Source organism: Anguilla rostrata, chromosome 7, assembly GCF_018555375.3.
Source record: "Anguilla rostrata isolate EN2019 chromosome 7, ASM1855537v3, whole genome shotgun sequence".
Taxonomy (NCBI): Eukaryota; Metazoa; Chordata; class Actinopteri; order Anguilliformes; family Anguillidae; genus Anguilla; species Anguilla rostrata.
In genome coordinates, this window is record NC_057939.1 from 55,485,000 (window position 1) to 55,506,047 (window position 21,048).

Consider the following 21,048-nt stretch of genomic DNA (forward strand, 5'->3'; position numbering starts at 1 on the left):
CTGATTAATTCTGATTTAAGCTTGCCATGTTTAGACAAATCAATAACATGCATATGGTAAAATGTAGGCTACAGATAGTGCTTAAGTACTTTTCACACACAAAAGACTCAAAACAATGTTATGTCCGATTATGATTTTAATTGGTTTGTTTCTTTGTTTTGAATGGGTTAAAAAATTCTGTTAAAGATTATATTTTTTCACATTTTCTCTGTGTGTTGCAACGTGCAGAATGGTTATGAGATCACAATACAGTAAAACATAATAAACTGGGTTTTTTTAGGCACAGAAACACCAGGCTTTTATTGCCCTACGATAATAACAAGAGAATTCTTTCCTACGGTTATTAAATTAGACTCCATTAATTTTTTTAAGCGTTCTTCTGGATTACTCAATAAAGAGACGAATGGCAAATATTCCCAAACCACAGACAGTATTGTGGTTAAATATTGCACCTCATAAAATGACCTGTAATTAGGCCACTGATATGAATTTACAACAGTGTCAGAAGTGATTTGGTCTTTTTTGTTGTGTTACCCGTTTTATAAAACATTAAGACTTGACGTGAGCTCACCGTTTCAAGTATGAACCAGCAAGAGATTGAAGAACACGTCTCCTAATTCTAACGAATATATTTGTTTAGCAGATGTCAACAGGAAATATCCCTATACTGATTTAATGTATCTATCACCGCTCTCTCAAATGTTATGAACTGTACTTTAAAAGCACACCTGAGAACTATCCCATCCAACATTTCTTAAGCACATAAGGACATGTAAATTAAGCGATGACAGCAGGATGTCTTAAGATTTTGGGTCCATACCATTGAGTCCAGCTTTATTACACACAGGTGGAGTCCACCAACATGCTAGATGAGAATCCTGATTCCATAAATTACAGAGTTAAGGGAGATTAAAAAGAAAAACACTACATAGTGTACCTGATAAGAAAATAATTTCCATGCTACATTTGCGCAGTCTTGGTTTAAAAAAAAAAAAAAAAGACATTTATATGTTCCCCCTCTACAGTGCATTAGTATGTATTATTTGTTCCCTTGTTTTTAGAGAGGGCAAAATATAATTCAGACAGGTCCTGAGATCAGGAATATAATGCAAGCACAGTACTTATATTCTGCTACAGTGCTCCGATTAGGAACGTTTTATTAAAAAGAACAGATTTCCAGTGGTTTTAGGCACAGTTCCTGGAATATCCATCAAGCACAACACTAACAGATGAGTAATATATCTTTGACCAGAAGGGCTCAGTTTACCTTGCTGTGGTCTCTGAGACAGCTCTGAGGAAAACACTGCGCAAATGAGATCCATCACTGCAGCATCATTAAGCGCAAAGAACTGAGCGGACGGTGCAAAGCATCGCAGCAGTGCAGATTAAAGTAAACTACGGCTAATGCTACCCTGCATTGTTGGCGTGAGTGCAGATTTAAATTGTTCTTTAATTTGCCCTTAAAGATTTTGATAAACTATTATGGTTCTAAACTTTTAACTCGATAGTATTCAGTAATTTGTAAAACAAACTATGTCAAGGATTTACAGCTAGACTGAATAGTTCCTCGCTGCAAATGAAATGCATACACTTGATTCTACCAATGAGGAACTGTCACACAGGCAGTTGCTGTGTGGCAAAGGATTCTGGGTAGTTTATTGGGGACCAGTACGGGCAGTACAGAATCTAGCTCTTTGGTTTGACAGTTACAGTCTGGTCTCAGGGAAACATAATATGAAATATTGTTCACAATTATTCATTTGGCGAGTTAGAGATTATTTTTTCTTTTTTCAGAAATATAAAAATGTAACTAAAAGCAATAAAAAAACAGAAACAAGTCTAACTAAGGTACAAAGACTACAAGGGGATATGTCCCTCCTTGGGATTGGACATGCAACTAGGCAGTCAGAAGAATTGAAAAAGCGGTCAAATTAATTTTTCACTGCTGTTAGTTTAAGTTATATCTCACAGAATCAGACATCAAAAACCGTTTAGGTGCTTCACTGTCGAGAGTTCAACCAACCAACTCAAATAGTTCTATCAATAAACTAAGTATAAAGCACTTCTTTTGATGCAGGTTTTGAGATAACAACATTAATGTACAATAGTTTAAATACATAAAATAAATCACATAAATGAACGTGTCCCATGGCCTGATATGGACTGTGTCAAGGCAGACGCACAGGGGGGTGCTACACTGGCCGTGCGACTCCTAACATGTTTCAGAGGACTGGTTTGTCATTATGTGGTTTGACATTCAAAACTGGGGAAAAAAACATTTAAAAAACCAAACAGTCACCTACAGAAGTTCTGTCTCCTCTGTCCTAGACTTTGACAAGCAGACCACCCACATCATTCATTGAACACAGGCACATGTACATTTTTAAATGTAAAAAGCGAATTTGCATATCTGTGACATCGCTGAAATGAGCAGAAGGCACCTGGGTGGGTTATAGTAAGACCCAGGAACAGCACACGGCCAGGTCTCCACCTGTCAGGGGCCAAACCCCTGTCCTTTAGGGCCCATTTAAAATATATTATATTTACAAAGGAAAAGTAATTATATGTTCCAGTAAAAATACAGTGCATGCTGCATGAGATAATCTTCCAGCTCAACTTTTTAAAAAATATTCTTTTTTTTTCTTTTTTTTTTAAAGCTAAAGGTCCCCTTTAGAATTGGTCAGTTAACATAAAAAATCAGTGCCTATCTTAGGAGGAAGATTTTGAATTAAAAGCTATTTACATAAGGGACGATGAGAGGATGCACCGTGCAGCCCTGGAGTTACATTCATAGAAAGGGTCCCCGGGGGGGTGAGGGGTGCAGTGGGGGGGAGGGGGTGCGGTGTAGGGGGGGTTGTGGGGGGGGACCTGGCAGGTGTCATGGTGGTCCCGGGGGGTGCGGGGGACCTGGCAGGTGTCATGGTGGTCCCCGGGGGGGTGCGGGGGGACCTGGCAGGTGTCATGGTGGTCCCCGTGAGTTCTTCACATTGTTGATTTCCAGCTCTAACTGTTTAATCCGCACATCCCTCTGGTTCAGCAGATCCATTAGCCGACGAATCTCATTCTGCTGCTGGAAAAACGCCTGTCGGAGCTACACACACACACGCACACACACACAAACTGTCAGTATAAATTTTAAATCTGGCAACCCAACTTGCCTGAACTAATTAATAAGCCTCCCCCTCTCCTCTCCTCTCCACCCCCACACCCCCCGCCCAGCCCTCATTTGAAAGCCACCGTACCTCGTTCTCAGTTTTAGGAGGGGAACACTGCATGAGCTCGCACCCATTGGACGTGGTGGTCCAGACTGTGCCCTGGGTCTGGTCCTCCTTGGACGGGGCATTGAGGGTGTTTGGGCCCTTAGCGTCTTGGCCCTCCAGGGGACTGAGCTCCAGGAGCCCGGCCCGGCTCTGGTAGGGCGTGCCCCCCAGGGATGTGTCCTTCTCTGGGTACAGGTCTGCTAATCTACTCCCAGGCTTCAGGGACATCAGGACTGGGCCTAGCGTGGATCAACAGCAATATCATTATTTCACATAAATTAGGAAAATAAAACACTCGCCACATCAAAATGTTACAGGTCAAATTATTTAGTCTTATTTTATCTGTTATTGTGGAAAAATGAACTGATAACGCCCATTGACAGTTAAAAAGTAAATGTCTGAGAGTTTTTTGTCAATCTGTGCGGTCCTCACCTTTGTCCATCCCCGTAAACCACTCTCCCGCAGTCATCGCTGGCCGGTCCCCTGCGGTCATGGGGTAGATGTCTTCCTGGTATGATTCCGACTGCGCAGAGGACAGAAAGCAAGCTCAGCTCAAACAGCCCTCTCTACTGCAGGTACGCAGCCTCAGTGCATCTCATACAAAAACTCTGCGTTCTGTACTGAGATTTTACACTCATGGCAACGATTCTGCCTCCTATAACACACCATTCACAGCACACCTGGGCCTAATAGGCATTTTAAATTAGTTAACTCCTTATCTGTAGGAGTAAAATCTGATAAAAATGTCCGGAGATCCCAGAGAACTTTCAAAGCTTGTTACTAACCAAGACATTAAAAATAACTAAAAACAATCATATGAAACAATATTAAAGTTCATGGGCAACGCTACCGCTAATTATGCTACCGCCAGCCTTTCTGATCTGGCCAGATGGGGGCGCTCTCTGCACTGTGATAGACCCCTTACAGCATTTCCGCTACATTTCATTCTACCGCTACTTGACACCAGGCCGGCCAGCAGAGGACGGGCTCCCCCTCTATAGCCAGGTTCCTCTCGAGATTTCTCCCCACTGGGAGTTCTTTACCTCATGTGCTGGCTATCTGGGGCCTGGTGTTCGCTCTGTTTGCTCTGTCTCTTGCCTTGCTGCTCTGTAAAGCATCACTGTGACAGCTCCCTGTAAAAAGCGCCACACAAATAAAAGCGGACTGAGCTGAGTCTCTCTCACCCTGCGCGGGACGATCATGGAGAGCGGCTCGATGAGGCTCTTGATCGTCACCAGCCTGTAAAAACGGAACACCTCGCAGGAGCACACGTCCAGACCCCTCTTTGGCATGACCCCTGGGAGACAGGAGCGGAGGGCGGGGTCAATGACATCACATGTTTTATGGCCAACTTATTACAAATTACCTACTGGCTGTATGTACCAATATTAGTTCACTCATATATTAAACCACAGTAAGGAATTCAGAGACAGAAATAAAGTAGATAAGGTCATATACTTTAACGATAGTCTTCAACTATCATTCAAAATTTAATTAATTAAGTAAACAACAGAAATAAAGTAGATAAGGTCATAAACTTCAACTACAGTCTTCAACTATAATTAAAAATTTCATTAATTAAGTAAACAGCAGGACTAAGAAAACAATAAAGGAGACACAAGGAACTCCAGAAACAGATTAAATGCCCTGCCTTGCAGATGCAACGCTGGCTCTGTGTGGACTGGCTGATCACAATGTTAGCCATGCTAACGGGTGGAGACGTGAGAACAACGAATGACACGACTAATCACACAGTTCTAAAGATCAGTGAAACCTCACAGCGTGATGCCCGTCACCTCCCCTTTAACTGCACCGTCAGAGTTACTAAAGCTCTCAACACCGAGCCCCAGCAACATTTCACAACAGAAACTAGGAAGGTGCAGCAGAACCGTAACTGATATGGGTAACTTCATTTTAAAACACAATCAACCAGTTCCCCTAAATGAACTGAGCTCACCCATTCCCTTCTGTGGGAGGATGGAACGATGTTCGCTGAGGTACTGCACGTAGGGTTTCTCCGAGCTGATTTCATAATATCTGATATTACCGTCGCCCTGGAAACAGACAGACATCATTGGTTTCACACACACAGGAAAAGCGCTCTCACTCCAGATTACCCATCTGCACAAGTCACCCTTAAATACAGAGCACAGCGTTGAGCACAATAACGGATCACCAGGTGAGTTATAAATGCAGACATACCTTTCCAGCTAGGTACAGCATGTGAGTATCAGGGTCATAGAAGGGGAACAGAACACCAGAGGAGCCATCCAGGTCCTCTTCTGCCAGCGGCACCGACAGGTCCTCCTGCGACGTGAAAAAACTTTTAGCACACCCGAAAATCCGTAACTAGACCAATGATTGCTCATGGTATTTGTTTTACACCAATCAATGACTGTGTTATTAGTTTTGTGTGTGGTGTACTGCCATTTTGATCTAAATCCAAGCAGGAAAAACTCTGAAACTATTACCATTCCATGCTTTTGATTTACCCATTAATTGTTTTAGCAATATAAGGAAACAGCTGTTCCTATTACCTGATCCCACAGAGCTATTTGCCTGTGGTTCCACCGCGAGTTTCCTGTTGAAAGGAGCATCTTCAGGTTCCCCAGAAAGAACACCTTGCTGGCTTTATGCGACTTGCAGTTCGCTTCCTGAAAGCAGGTGGCAAGAGCAGAGACAGACATCGCATCAAGTCCTGCCAGCGTCAAGGACCGTTTCATCAGTGCATGGCTTAATGCTGAGTTCACAATTTAAAAGTTTTTTATTTATGTATTCATTCTTCCATTCAATATTTTTTGCGCCCTTAATGTTTTCAATATTTTTTATGTTTATCTGTTTGTTGTGGGTGCATTTATTGTTTTTTTTGTTGTCACTGTGCTGCAGAACAAATTTCCCCGTAGGGGTGATAAAGACCCTGACAAACTAACAATGTTTTTTTGATAAACACAAATGGAGAGACAGCACTTCTTGAAGATGACATGCAAGAGGTGGCATTGTACAGCCTAATCTATTACAAACAGACCGGTGTGTATGACTCATCTATTTTAATCTCGCTTCAGGCCCAGCTTTGTGGAGGTGACATGTGTACACGCACATACACACACACGCACGCACCCATGCATGTACACACACACACACACACACGCACGCACGCATGCATGTACACACACACACACACACACACACTCGCATGCACGCACACACACACACACACACTCGCATGCACGCAGGCACACACACGCTTTGTGAAGGTGACGTGTGTATTTGTGTAGCCGGGGATGTGGACATAGCAGTGGGATAGCAGCATGAGGGTCTTTTCATTCACAAAAAGAGTGTCACTCCCTTGCGCAGAAAATATTGTGCTAAGCTCAGTAAACATCTCTCAAGGTTTTCATTTCAAAAGCTCATAATTCAGTTTCATTCCAAATAAAATGTAATACAATACATGATATGAGTATATAACTTTTAATAGTCATCAAATCTGCCACACAAGGAAATCAAGCAAGTGTGTATTGCGAACTTATGCTGGAAAAATGCACATGCACATACATACACACACACTCTCATACGCATGGACACAGTCACGCACACACACACTCACACACACACACGCGCACTCACACACTCACACACACACACACACACACACACACCTGTAGGAGTCTCCCAGTGCGAGTCTCTATGATGCGTATCTTCTTGTCCTTGCAGGACGTAGCCAGCCTGCTGCCGTCGGTGTTGAAGCTCATGGAGAGCACCAGGTCCGAGTGCTCGCTGATGGTCTTCACCGGGTTCTTGATCACCTGCTCCGGCGTGTCCAGGTTCCACACCATCACCTGCGTACCGCAGAGGGGGGAGTCCCGGGGTCAGAAAGTAAAAAGTCCTGCCGTGTGTTTCTTCCAACCCAGGAAATCAGGCAGCTGAGTTCACTGATTAGTCCCACCTCCTGGCTGAAGAATTGTGTTAATTAGCAAATCCAGGTGACTGGAACAAAATACTGGGGAGGACTTTTATTCTCCGAACAAGGCGTTGAGACCCATAAGAACTGGTTTAGACCTGGATTGAGTGTTTGAGACCCATAGGAACTGGTTGAGGCCTGGATTGAGTGTTTGAGACCCATAGTAACTGGTTGAGGCCTGGATTGAGTGTTTGAGACCCATAGTAACTGGTTGAGGCCTGGATTGAGTGTTTGAGACCCATAGTAACTGGTTGAGGCCTGGATTGAGTGTTTGAGACCCATAGTAACTGGTTGAGGCCTGGATTGAGTGTTTGAGACCCATAGTAACTGGTTGAGGCCTGGATTGAGTGTTTGAGACCCATAGGAACTGGTTGAGGCCTGGATTGAGTGTTTGAGACCCATAGTAACTGGTTGAGGCCTGGATTGAGTGTTTGAGACCCATAGGAACTGGTCGAGGCTCGGCTTGGTACCTTGTAGTCGTAGGCCGTGCTGAAGAGCACGTTGCTGGCGGTGGGGTGCCACTCGATGAACCCCACCCTCCGAGAGTGACCCTGCAGCTCCTTCGTGGGGACCGTGATGTCCTTCATTACGCCATGCTTTGGAATGTCCCAGATTTTCACCTGGAAAAGAATGTGCACGTTACATGTGTACTGCACAGTGTACACCACAGCGGCTTAAATAAACCAAACACCTCCAGCAAATAGTGGATATTAGCTTCAATCTGGATCAATTTCTCTAATGCAGTTTCAGAATGTGTGAAAATAGTCTGACTGTGTTGAAGAGACAGTATGCGCCGGATGATGCCTAATGTTTGTGCTGCCAGTATTCAACCCGTTTATCTTGGCTGAGCCGCCACGTCCAACTGGGACTGTCTGCCTAGGAAGTTCTGGCACCGCCTGCTCCTCTGCAGGCCCAATTTCCGGCTACGCTGTGGGTTGGAAGGGTGGGATTTGTGAATGAGCAGTGCTGTGAAGCAGCGGGTGTGTGACTGTGAAGGATGTGGCGGGTGTGTGACTGTGAAGGATGTGGCGGGTGTGTGACAATGAAGGACGTTGCGGGTGTGTGACAATGAAGGATGTGGCGGGTGTGTGACTGTGAAGGACGTGGCGGGCGTGTGACTGTGAAGGATGTGGCGGGTGTGTGACTGTGAAGGATGTGGCGGGTGTGTGACAATGAAGGACGTTGCGGGTGTGTGACTGTGCAGGACTTGTGGGCGTGTGACTGTGCAGGACGCAGGAAGAGGATGTCAGGTTGGCGGGGTGATGACTCACAGTAGTGTCCTCAGAGCAGGACGCGATGCAGAAGTCGTTGAAGGGGTTCCATTTGATGTCCAGCACGTTCCCCTTGTGGCCGCACACTCGCGGGTGGTGGGGGTCCACTTTCCCCGTCTGAAAAGACCAGCAGAACGGAAAAGTCAGGCCACCTTTCTTCCAGCGAGGCGTCACTGGATTGGAATCATGCAGGTGCCCAAAATGGCACTCTCCGGGTCATTAGCTGAGGTCTGCAGTATCGCCGCATCACTATCGCCAGAAAGGCAGAGCTGGAGGTGGGCGGGGCCTCACGTGGCGAATGGAGAGGACCAGAAAGGCTCCGCCCCCGGCGCACTCTGTGATGACGGCGACGAAGTGCGGGTTGACGGCGCAGAAGTTGTTGTCCTGGACGCTCCGGGTGATGGGGACGCCGTCGTAGCAGTTCTCCTTGGCGGCGGCCTTGCCGAACACGTGCCGGAACTTGGACGTGCGATACTGGGGCCGCCATGTCATCTGGAACGAGACCAGAAACTGGATGGTGAGTTGCGCACGGAAAGCAGCTGCTCTGCGCAGCCGGACGGTGAGCTGCGTACGGAAAGCAGCTGCTCTGCGCAGCCGGACGGTGAGCCGCGCATGGAAAGCAGCTGCTCTGCGCAGCCAGACGGTGAGCTGCGTACGGAAAGCAGCTGCTCTGTGCAGGCAATAAATTGGATATCTTTTATATAAGGCACATGGGGAAAAGAGCCTAGCATTGTAAACTTCGGAATGCCACAGACGAGAACTCCTCACACCCAAGAAAAGGCATCAGCCGTCAGCATATGAACTATTTGTCCAAAGTTTTCTATTTTGCTCACTATTTTGCTGTCCGTAATCATGAGTATAATTCTGACCTCGTGCACGAGGGATTCGGTAACGCGGAGAAGCCCCCGTCTGCCTGAGCCGCAGGGGCTGAAGCGCATTACCTCATACATGTAAAACATCAACAGTGACCTCTGCAGAAAGACGGGCTGCGTCACATTTGCCTAGAACACGCCGCCCCTGCAGGTGCAAGGGGTTCTGAGAAGCCGCTCTGCAAATGCAAATCCAGTGTAGTGGACAGAATCCAGGTTCCACAGTAAATAATCTGACTGAATCTCATTATTTTAATTTTTATTTATTTATTTTGGGATCTGGCTCTGAGGGAACCCTTTAAAGGGTTTCTCCTTCAGTCCCGGGCCCTCCCTGCTACCTCTCACTGCTCCTCTGCTGGCCAAACCCAATTTGAATGAGAAAGAAATGGCGTCACCACTTCACCTGAAGTTTTATGGCCACTACAGCCTCAGATTCTTATCAGCTGTGCTCTCTCAACCCGACCCACCCAGACATGCAGACTGCAAGGCGTCACGCTGCTTTTGCATGTTCTAAATGCCATACATGATGTCGCACACACTAACCAGCATGGATACAAGGGAAAACTACTGATGTACACTAGCTCAACCTGATGCCCTTGCTGTATTTAAATGTTTTTTTTTTTGTCTCTGAGCTTTGGTTAGAAAATGAAAATCAAATGAGGTCATGTGACCGTACAGTAAACTGATCTGCTGAAAACAGTGTGTGTGTGTGTGTGTGTGAGAGAGACAGACCCAGACTTCATTCAGTAGTTAAAAATAACAAAGCAAGATTCGCATGAATGAAAAGGTTACAGCAATTCAAGTGGGGGATAACATTCTCAGCATGGTTTAAATACACTGTGAGTGGTATGCATGAACATACCAGCAAACTGTTGTAATTGTAAGGGGCATACGCACCCAAGGTGTAACATGGCAGGTGGCATATCTGCCATCAAAATGCCAGTCATTTTCAACTTCAGTTTTTCAAAAAGAAATATCTCTGTTTAAAAACTAGATATAAAGTTTCCCTGCAATCCTCTTCTGTTTGTTTTATCTGCAGTATGTGCAACACCGTTTGTGGGGGTGGGGGTGGTTAGTACAAAGTTCACTGGCAGATCCATAACCACGCCCGAAGCAAAGTTCTGTGGATCCTCCCTTTCCTGGTTTCGCTGCCTAAAGATCATACGAACACACACCTCTAGCCCACTGAAGAGAAGGTGTTTTGGAATGTTCAAAATTCCAAGTCAGTGTTCCAGAACTCCACTGCTTTCAGTTGCCAGAAGCGATTGTTACATCACCAGCGTCAGAATGTTCAGTTAAGAACGTTCCAGTGGCATATTTGCGGTCTCACACAGTAAAGGGTTAACCCACACAGGGACTTTGTAAGTGGGATGAAGTAGGGAAGGCAGGCCGGTCGCCTGCAGACTTTTGTCCTCCTCTGAATGGGAAACGTGAACCGCGGGATGTTTGGGTTGACCCCACATTTTTTTGTCCACGCTCCTGTTGGACCTGATAGCACACAGAGAAGCGAGGTTTCATTGAAACCAGACACCTCCCTGGAAAGTACAATAGGCTAACAGCTGGGACTCCATACAGGTGCCTTGAGAGAAAGTGGGGATGGTGGGGGCTGGAGTTTAACACAGCGGGGTTCCCAGGACAGAGGTATGCTTCCAGACAGAGACAATGACTGGGAAAGGTAGTGCAAACCAAGACCAGGCCAAAGGTCCAAGACTAAGGCAAGAGAATGAGACTTACCCAGGCACAGTCATTATTAAAAATGCCTATTACAATACAGTACATTAAATTACATTAATTTAGTAGGTGCAGTTGTGCAAGCTTTATCTCCTTACTCCTTTGTGTATGCACATGTGCATGGTTGTGTGTGTTTGCGTGACTGCTTGTGTGTGTGTCTGCGCATGCGCGTGTGTGTATGTGCTCACTCATCTCTCAGGTTTCAGGTTTGTCACAAGTTTTGCAGTCAAAAAGTACTATAAAAAGATAGGTGCTGTGTAAGGATACGTTTTTCCACTAATGTGTTACTCAGTAGGTATTTTTCATATTTGGATTGGCAATGCTGCCCTACTTGTTTGCTTCACAATGATGAGAGAAACAGGAACAGGGAGTTTGTTTGTACATGTAAAGAGCTGTCTCCCTGCGTGCCACCTTCCGCTGTAATTACATACATGCTAATATGCTTCCGCACATGAACACATCTTTCTGGCGTTTGGAGGAAAACCACATTCTGAGTGTTCTGAAGAAGCAACAACATCGAGCCCTTTTGAGAGAAGATGTATCTGCACTGGAAAATAACATCTCTGCAGCTCTCCACATGCACAATAACTGCCCCCCCCCCCCCCCCACCACCACCACCACGCCCCAGTTCTCCAGTTCCACACACACACACACACATAAATACACTAACCCCCAAAGCACTTAAAGTCGCCATGCGCTCTGCCACGCTCAGTAAGCCACACCCACTCTCAGCGGTCTATGACCACACCGCCAGCCGTTCCCCAGGAGTCAGAGTGCTTTACACTCCCGTGCACTCAGAATCTCCCTGCTCTACAGAACAGGCACTGCTACGTATGGAATATGATATCCTGGAGGCTCCTTCCCAGAAGCCTTGTCCTGCCCTGCCCTTTCTCTTAAACAGCAACACGCTCCAGTCCTGTGAACGCCTTTCTCCCCGCTGGGGAGTCCCTACCCCCTGGGGGTTAAGTCGCCCCTCCCCCCCCCCCCCCCCTCCGCTCTCCACACCCCGACTCACCCTGGCTCCGTGGATGAAAGGTAGAGCTGCGAAAATGGGGGCAGGAAGGGGTCAGATCCCCCCCCGCCTGTCGGCCAGGTGCTCTTCCCTCCCCAGGCGAGAGACTCTTGGCTGTACAGCAACGGCTCGGAGGCGCCAGAAATCCCGCAGTCACACTGGCACGCACCGCGCGGTATCCCTGTGTCTCATCCACCGCTGCAGCGCTGAACGAGTGTGTGTGTGTGTGTGTGTGTGTGTGCGTGTGCGTGCGCCTCAACACTCCTTAAAAGGGCGGAGCCTATCCCAGCAGGAAACAAGGTAAACAGAAGCCCCGCCCCCTCGCTGAGCCTCAGCAGGGCAGGCACGCCTCAGCCTCTCCAGAAGCCCCGCCCCCTCGCTGAGCCTCAGCAGGGCAGGCACGCCTCAGCCTCTCCAGGTTCTTATAAATAACACCAGAGCGTTTTCACTGCTTTTAGGTTTTTATCTCCGCTGGTCCCGCGCAGTCACACACCGCCAGCGTTCCCAGCCGCTCTTCGCATCGTCAGTGCGTATTAATAAATTCCATGAGCCAAAAACAAAGATTAGAGAAGGATGCAGCCGCCCTGAGTGTGGATTATGACGGGCAGTCAAAATCCACAGAGACCAAGCGATGGATTAACAGTGACAAATTAAACTGCAGTAAAAAATCGTGTTTTAATGGATGACACCGACGCAGCGGCGCGTGCAGCGTGACACAGCTGGCAAGCTGGCCGCTCTCCAGTTAATCTGCGCTCACCCAGCAGCCCGTGGTCTTCTCCAGCAGTCACAGCCAGCCACACGTCGGGCACGCCGTGGCGCACTGGCGCCAGGGAGCTGGCATCAGCGCCGACGGGCACGTCACTTAGGAAAACGAGCCACTTAGGGACACACCCGACGAACCGTCTGCCACAGAAACACGCAGAGGAGTCCAGCACTGCAATAACACTGCACAAACACTGCACTAACACTGCGCTAACACTGCACTAACACTGCACTAACACTGCCCTAACACTGCACCAACACTGCACCAACACTGCCCTAACACTGCCTAACACCACAACACTGCACCACACACAACACTGCACAACACTGCCTAACACTGCCAACTGCACCAACACTGACAACCTGCACAACACTGCACCAACACTGCACCAACACTGCACCAACACTGCACTAACACTGCACTAACACTGCAGGAGTTCTGTGTTTGCAATTATTTAGTACACACAAAGTCCCACAGAGATTCTGTTTTTGAGACACATAGTTTTCCCTTGTGAGATGTTAACCGTCCTGAAATCAGATTAAACTATGATATGAAAATGAAAGCGTAAACAGAAATCAAATAACTGTAGTCTCTGGGCTACATGTGCAGCAAACATTCACAGCTCACAGATGGACCTGTGACCTTCCATCCTGTGACCTTCCATCAGCAAGTACACGGTTGCTTTCCTTTCAATCCATTCATTTCACTAACACATTACCTGTATTGCAACCTGGTTTATTCTCATTGGACAGCCGCTGATCTTTAGCCACAGCGAGTGTTTAAACAGTAAAACCCACAGCACACTCATTTGCAAGCGACGCGAGGCGAACCGATCGAAAATCAGCACGAACGTGAAGAGGCCGACTCCAGACAAGACGAGAGACAAAGACCGTTCTGCATTAGCCTGGGTCAGCACTGCGACTGCTTCAGAGGCTTGACACAGCCAAATTAAAATTAAATGTAAACAAATTTAACCCCTCCCTCATCCGTCCATCTCCCCAGCCCAATGCAGACCCCCAACCCCCCCCCCCCCCCCGTATCAGAGCGGGGGTGAGAACGGCACTCAGAACGCTACCTGTCCACACCCTGGACAGGTCACGGCCCGTTCCGTTAGCAGTCAAAGACGGGCGAACGGTTGAGCGTTAACGCTTGGTGCTTTTCGGAGGGCTAAACAATAGAGACCAGGCCTTTGATCCACCCACTAATCGGGGATTATAACCAGAGATCACCGCTGCCAAGAGCTGGTCACGTGAAGGACACAGACCGAGAGCGCTGAGAAGAATGTGAGCGAGGAGAGACTGATCCAGCGAAACCTGTCATGTCCCTGTGAGTGTGCGCATTTACTGACCCACACTGGGAAAAAAAGGGAAGAATTTCCACATTAACGAACATCCCGTCTGTCATCGTCTGACCTCATAATGGGTGCTGTCGGCACGGCGATCTCCGGCACATTCGTTTGGTGCCGTTCAGCTTTGTAGTGGGTGGGGCCTGGTTCTGCCCCCCCCAAATCCCCCCCCCCCCCTCTGCTGGGGGTGGGGTAAAGCCCAGATGGACCCTGCTGAAAGACAGGCAGGGGGAGACTCTGTTTTGCGTTGCGCTCAAACTCAAACGGAGTGCGCGGATGCGCAGGGGCTATTTTTAGCTTCTTCAGAGATTATGAAATCAGCAGAGAAGAGCTGGCATATCAGCAAGGGTACAGGACGCAAAAGAGGTGCGGTATAACATTAGACTGAGTGCATTACGAGCTCCAAAGAGACAGACACCCACCATGCTGCTCCACTCCTCCTCCTAAAGAAAGTGCTTATACTGTAATAAACTCCCTTTGGAACGTGAAATGCCCGTTGCAGTTTCACATATGCATTCAACTGTCAGCACATTAGAGTGACCCTCACTCCCCAGCTTGTCCCTCCAAATTCAGGCGTCAAAGTCAATATTATTTCTAATTCATACATGATCAGGGATTATAGTGAATCCGACATTTACAGTAAGGACACCATATTGATTAGCTAGTTTCATGCATTCATGCACAAACTTATCACCTCTGGCGATCCACAGCCATTGTTATTTTATTAAAATAAATACTCAGCTCATATTTCATGTCATAACAGAACCTCCCTCTGATTTGTTAAGGCTCCTCCGGGTGACACCTGCATTAAACGCTGACATACACACACACACACACACGCACACACACACACCCACACACACACACACACACACGCACACACACACACACACACACACACACACACACACACACACACACCCACACACACACACACACATGAACAGGTGACACGACCTCCTCCTGTGCTTACACAGGAAATTCAGCACTGAGGCGGCAGATTTCTCTGTTTTCCATGCATCACCAGCAGACTTCATATGTGTGGTACAAACAGAGAACAGAAGCAGAGCGGAGTGGTGCTTAAGGGTGCGAGAGGGTACGCTGTCCCGACCCAAATCTGCTTTTGGGACAGCTCGGGAGACGGGGGCCACTTCCCAGTCTAATCTTTCTCGGACATGCAGCTGTATTATTCAGGTGTATTCACCCCCATTAATAACAGCTATTCAATTTCACTGCTCCACCTATCTGAGCGATGTCAATTGTGCGTTGTGTGCGGAAGCTTGTGCACAAACATGGACGTGCATGAAAGAAACAGAGAGAAAGAGACGGACATTTCCATTAGCAGATAATAGGACAGGCTGTGAATCTGTGTCCTGTACACGAGCTGGAGATGCTGCTCCTGTCATTTCCCTCATGAGTAAACACCGCATGTATGCACAGGAAACAATGCCTCCTTATAGCTCCCTAAATCCATTACTGTTCTCTGGTAATAACACATATCATATGAGGACGAGAAACATAAAACTAAATCAATCCATTAATTGAGTTGGAGGCCAGGTCTGCAGCAGTGCGGGATTGTGTTGCAGGCTCACAGAAGATGGGAGACAATGGCACCCACATCATTAAGGCACCATGTGACTGCCTGTTCTACCCAGAACCCTCTGCGAAGAGGTAAGAGACGAAAATACAGGAACACAACATGGCTTATGCGCAAAATGTGAAAGATCTAACGAGGCTCGCTCTGTTCTACATATCTGCGAAGTGCAAAGTTTATAAATTTTTACAACAAAAACGCAATCACAAACCATGGCAATCAAGGGCATACGGTTGAATCCTGGTCCAGTAAAATTGACTGATTAACGTTCCCCTTAATGGCGATCATTAGTGATGATGCATCAGCTTCTAATCACAGGCAAACTGAGTAAAATTCAGGTCAGTAAGATGTAAGCAGATCAATGATGGCCCCTCCTTTTCCCAGGTCCGTCTCGGGCCTGATCATTTCCAAGCAGCCAGAGGAGCAGCCACTTCAATAAACCAAACGCACAGCCGAGCAGCGGAAGCAGCAGCAGACTGAGCATCTTATTCAGCCATCGCCTGCACTCTAGCTGTCTCTCTCCCGGTAATTAGATCACTTCCATTAGCCGACAACAGTACAGAAGAGACAAAGAGTGGGAGGTACACTTCATGTCCAAAGATGGTACTGGAAGATTAAGGGGGGGGGGGTGCTGGGGGTTCTTAAGGAAAAAGGCTTTGCACATCATGTGATGTTTGAGTGATATTTATAATGTATGAAGGTCATAGCAGTTTTAGAGAGTGCCTATGTGCTTGTCTTTTTCTTCCCCCTGTGTTGCAGCTACTGGGTATCAGTATCTATACAACAAGAAGTGAATTTAGGAATACTGCTACTGCTGCCTTTATTATACATCTTTAAAAGTACAGTTAAAAAGTTCATGTGTGCATGCGTGTTTGTGTGCATGAGTGTGTGTGTATGTGTGTGTGTGTGAGTGCGTGCCTGCCTGCCTGCGTGCGTGTTGTTGTGTCTGTGCCAATAGCAACAGGTACTTTCCTCAAGAAAAAGCTGAGCCAAACCCTCCCTAGCACAGTGTCACCAGCCTGCTGAACGCTCCCTAACACAGTGTCACCAGCCTGCTGAACGCTCCCTAACACAGTCTCACCAGCCTGCTGAACGCTCCTAACACAGTTCACCAGCCTGCTGAACGCTCCCTAACACAGTCTCACCAGCCTGCTGAACGCTCCCTAACACAGTGTCACCAGCCTGCTGAACGCTCCCTAACACAGTGTCACCAGCTTGCTGAACGCTCCCTGACACAGTCTCACCAGCCTGCTGAACGCTCCCTGACACAGTGTCACCAGCCTGCTGAACGCTCCCTGACACAGTGTCACCAGCCTGCTGAACGCTCCCTAACACAGTCTCCCCAGCCTGCTGAACGCTCCCTAACACAGTCTCACCAGCCTGCTGAACGCTCCCTAACACAGTGTACCAGCCTGCTGACTCCCTAACACAGTCTCACCAGCCTGCTGAACGCTCCCTAACACAATCTCACCAGCCTGCTGAACGCTCCCTAACACAGTGTCACCAGCCTTCTGAACGCTCCCTAACACAGTCTCACCAGCCTGCTGAACGCTCCCTAACACAGTCTCACCAGCCTGCTGAACGCTCCCTAACACAGTCTCACCAGCCTGCTGAACGCTCCCTAACACAGTCTCACCAGCCTGCTGTATGCTCCCTAACACAGTCTCACCAGCCTGCTGAACGCTCCCTAACACAGTGTCACCAGCCTGCTGAACGCTCCCTAACACAGTGTCACCAGTCTGCTGAACGCTCCCTAACACAGTCTCACCAGCCGGCTGACTCACCGGCTGCAGCCCAGTGCATTACCCACTCGCCCATCACACACACAAATCAGCTTTGTCATCAGACATAAAACACCGTAAACAATTGGGCAGGTCTTCAGGGGAAGCGGCTTCCTCTCGGCTTAAAGCCCGGGCGTGCTCACGCAGTCAGAATGGAAAAGGGCGCTCGGAACCAGTCATTCCAGTTGCCTTTCAAAAGCACAGCGTCCTATAGCACGGCATCTGCATTATCTCGACTGCAAAACTAACCCCCACCGAACCTGAAGGTCCTTCTATTCTTCCACTGTGCACTGCTCCCTGGGTAATCCCTGGCATCTCGACGGCTGCAGTTGGAACACGTCTGATATATTCTGCACTGACTCAGTGCCAGTAACAAGCCCTCTATGGCATTCCTCCGCTTTCAGTAATGTTTCACAGCCCAGAGACGGCATTAATATGACAGTCATAGTGTTGATCATCAGAAGAGCTAAAACAGCCCTGTTAGTCCATGCAGTCATTATTTGGGTTGAGATGAGACTGTGCATGTGTTGTCTTGAAAAGTCACTGAAAAATTTCTTCCTTTTTTATCGATGAATGTGTCACTTTGTGTTAAAAATATTAGATCTTTTAGGAGGCAGTCCAAAAGCCAGTAATCAATATTAATCAGTAAGTGCTCAAGTTAACATTTACAGTATGTTTGCTCTTGGTCAAAGACGCTACTTACCACAGACAGGGACTTTGAAACCTCACCCACCTAACAAAGCTGTGGAATTCCCCTCCAGAGATATTATGTCTTGCTGTGATTATTTAAAACTTGCATAACCAGGTGAAAATCCTAGACTGAATGCTAATATGAACACTTTTATTTGTCTTTGAGATTAGAGACAAGATCAATAAAAAACCTTACAAATATCATTCAGCTTCATATCTGAGAATGTCTGCTCTTATAGTCCACATCCTTATGAAAATGAATGCCTGAAAAAGTATTTAATTATAAATGCAGGACAAAGCTAATTAAGGCAAAGTCCGTACCTCAGGTCACTCCTTACTACCCTGGGCATATCCTTGGATACTGGCCAACTTGCACAACATCCAGTTCCTGAGCTGAATGAGCGCACTTAAAGAATTTCAAATGCAGTGCACACTTTCTCTTGGAGTTATTAAACTAAAGTCTACCTGCTTTTACTTTTAAAAAATCCAGAGGAGAAATGAAAGATTGTAGAGAAATCACGAGGTTGGGTTACATTTACCCATGCAAATTTAACTGTAAATGTAATGATGCCATCTAGCTGTAACTGTAATGACAAAACCCAATCTTTGCTGCTGTAATATTGTGAAAAATTGATTTTGCAAAACATTCAACAGGGCCCCATCTATGATGCACACTTCTGGTGAGCATCTCAGAAAAGGAATGTAATGTGCAGACCTGAGACATACTGGGGCTCTCTGAGTCCTGAGCACAACACTTTATGTTTATTTTACAGTCCCATCACAATCCCGCAGGCAATGGGAAAGACATAACATCTGGCCCTACAGCAGATTAAAAAACGTGTTGTGGCTGCGTGCAATACAAACTAAGAGCCCATACAAGCTAAGGGCCCAAGCACCCTCAATGCAAGGAATTATTTTTTATCAACGTGGATATTGTGTCACGTCTGCTTTTGTTCTCGGGAAACAAGACAACAATTTTTTAAAATGTTTTTTGTATCAAAGCTTTGTTGTTGGTGCTGAAATACTAATTCCATTTAACAAATGGCACAAAAAGGTACATACGCTACTGCTTTGAAAAATATATATGTATAAAATGGCCTGCAATAGCAACGTGGACGAGTGGATGTGTATGTAGATACCCTAAAATTAAGGCAGACGTCTGCTCCTTAACCTCTCATTGATTGCTTCATTTAAAATCCAATGCGCTGTAGTCTAGAGCAAAAACAAGAACTGTTCCACTGTCCAAATACTTATGGACTGCACTGTACATGAATACAGCAATATTGATGTCTGCCAAATAAATGTAATGTAATGTAATGATGTCACATTGAAAATAACACATTTACAATGTTGAAATAAGCTAAGACATAAAACACAACAAATCAGGTGTTGGAGTACCACACCCATTTTTTCACAATTCTTTAGGTTGAATAAATGAATCATTAAAAGGAATCAAGGCGAATTCTTCCCTTTAGAAAATTGTATTAATAATAAACCCTCGCATATAGTAAAATTTTACCGGCAAGACTGCTTCCAACACTTCAACGCCAGAAGGCATTTAGAGGCTTAGGACATTTAACCATAAGGATGGAATGGTCGTGGCCATATATTTCATACCATACGGGGCAGTTGTGCAAAACCGTTACTGCCATCTGTTTCAGAGTTATTCTCAAAACAGAAAGCAACTACAATTACTCGTTTTATCCGACCGGAGCATGAGTCGACTACATTACATTTACAGTCTCTGCATTACACTGTCACCGAACGAAAAGCGATTCTTGACAAATTTCTGACGCAATGCTTTGTGGAACGGCCTCAGCGTGCTGCTCCTAGCAAGACTTCCAAGTAATCAATGTTGCTATTTTGACAACATTCACATTACATGACCCTAGCTTGCAGGTAACTCGTCCTACTTCTCCATCTCAAAGACGATCTTTATGGCCCGTCAAACCGACTGCGAGGTGCAGCGCTTCGAAAAAGGCACTGACATGCTTGTTTTGAATATATTAGCGGTCTTCCAAAGAAACAAACAGTTGTTCTACACTCAGCTGCCAAAGTTCAGAGGCACGGACGCCGTAGCAGTTTCCATTGATAAGATTACGTTGAATGCCCTGCATCTCGTAGGTGCACCCATGGGATATGCTGTTTCGCTGACATGTCACACCCTCGAAATAAACAGGCACTCCGCATAACAGTAGCCTATGTCAGTAAAAGTTACCATGTGTCAAAGTACATTCCGAGCACAATTTAAAGACTTGTTTTATGATCAATCGTGCCTTACCTTTGTTGTCATAAAGGACGTCGTATAGGATTGCCACGGAGGCGCAAACCGCGATAATGGTTTGGAACTCTGCAATGTGCTACTCGCTATGTGGAACTTCTTGATTCCTCGGGTTACGTAGTAGGTATCCAACGGCGTTTAATGTATCCGTGCAATGTTCATACATAAGTCATGACGGTCTGGCGGACTGACAGGGCACACAGTTGATGGGTGGAAAGGAAGAAAGCGCGAGTCAATCGCTCGGGTGAGCCCACGTAAACTAAACACACCAAGGTGCTTCTAAATAGGGCACCCGCCTAGCTGGAGAGGAGGAGAGGATGAGTGGAGAGAGGGAGGAAGAGAACCCCTCTCCAAGCGAAAAAAAGACTAGACACCACAATTCTCCTTTCTTACCACCAGCATAGGCTATTTTATCAATAAACTCGACTCCTGCTTCTTGACTTTGTCATTCGAATGGCAAGCCCTTGTTGACGTATACAGCACGTGGGCTACA

The 21,048-nt window shown here is 46.7% G+C and overlaps 1 protein-coding gene across 3 annotated transcripts; it reads right to left on the bottom strand.

Annotated features, from left to right (window-relative positions):
* Nucleotides 1–796: 796 nt before the first annotated feature.
* LOC135260104 (coronin-2B-like) lies at nt 797–21,048 on the bottom strand. Of its 3 annotated transcripts, none has more exons than XR_010331469.1 (13): nt 20,556–21,047; nt 8,781–8,981; nt 8,490–8,606; nt 7,689–7,838; nt 6,917–7,096; nt 5,798–5,914; nt 5,463–5,567; nt 5,218–5,314; nt 4,445–4,557; nt 3,693–3,783; nt 3,243–3,499; nt 2,908–3,091; nt 797–2,868 (listed from the first exon to the last, which is right to left on the bottom strand). XR_010331469.1 is itself a non-coding variant. In XM_064345289.1 (13 exons), the coding sequence occupies exons 1-12, from the start codon at nt 20,565–20,567 to the stop codon at nt 2,960–2,962; spliced, it is 1,572 nt and encodes a 523-aa protein (XP_064201359.1). In that variant the 5' UTR covers nt 20,568–21,048; the 3' UTR covers nt 797–2,868; nt 2,950–2,959. The 3 variants fall into 3 exon arrangements, 1 of the variants encoding a protein (XP_064201359.1); XR_010331470.1 differs by lacking the exon at nt 20,556–21,047 and adding an exon at nt 12,105–12,410; XM_064345289.1 differs by having other exon boundaries at nt 2,950–3,091; nt 20,556–21,048.

Bases quoted from the DNA above. Each gene is read 5' to 3' on its own strand.
- LOC135260104 (XM_064345289.1), bottom strand. The intron at 7,097-7,688 runs GTACCAAGCCGA...TGCGGTACGCAG, and splicing joins GCACGGCCTACGACTACAAG to GTGATGGTGTGGAACCTGGA. The intron at 3,500-3,692 runs GTGAGGACCGCA...GATCCACGCTAG, and splicing joins GTTTACGGGGATGGACAAAG to GCCCAGTCCTGATGTCCCTG.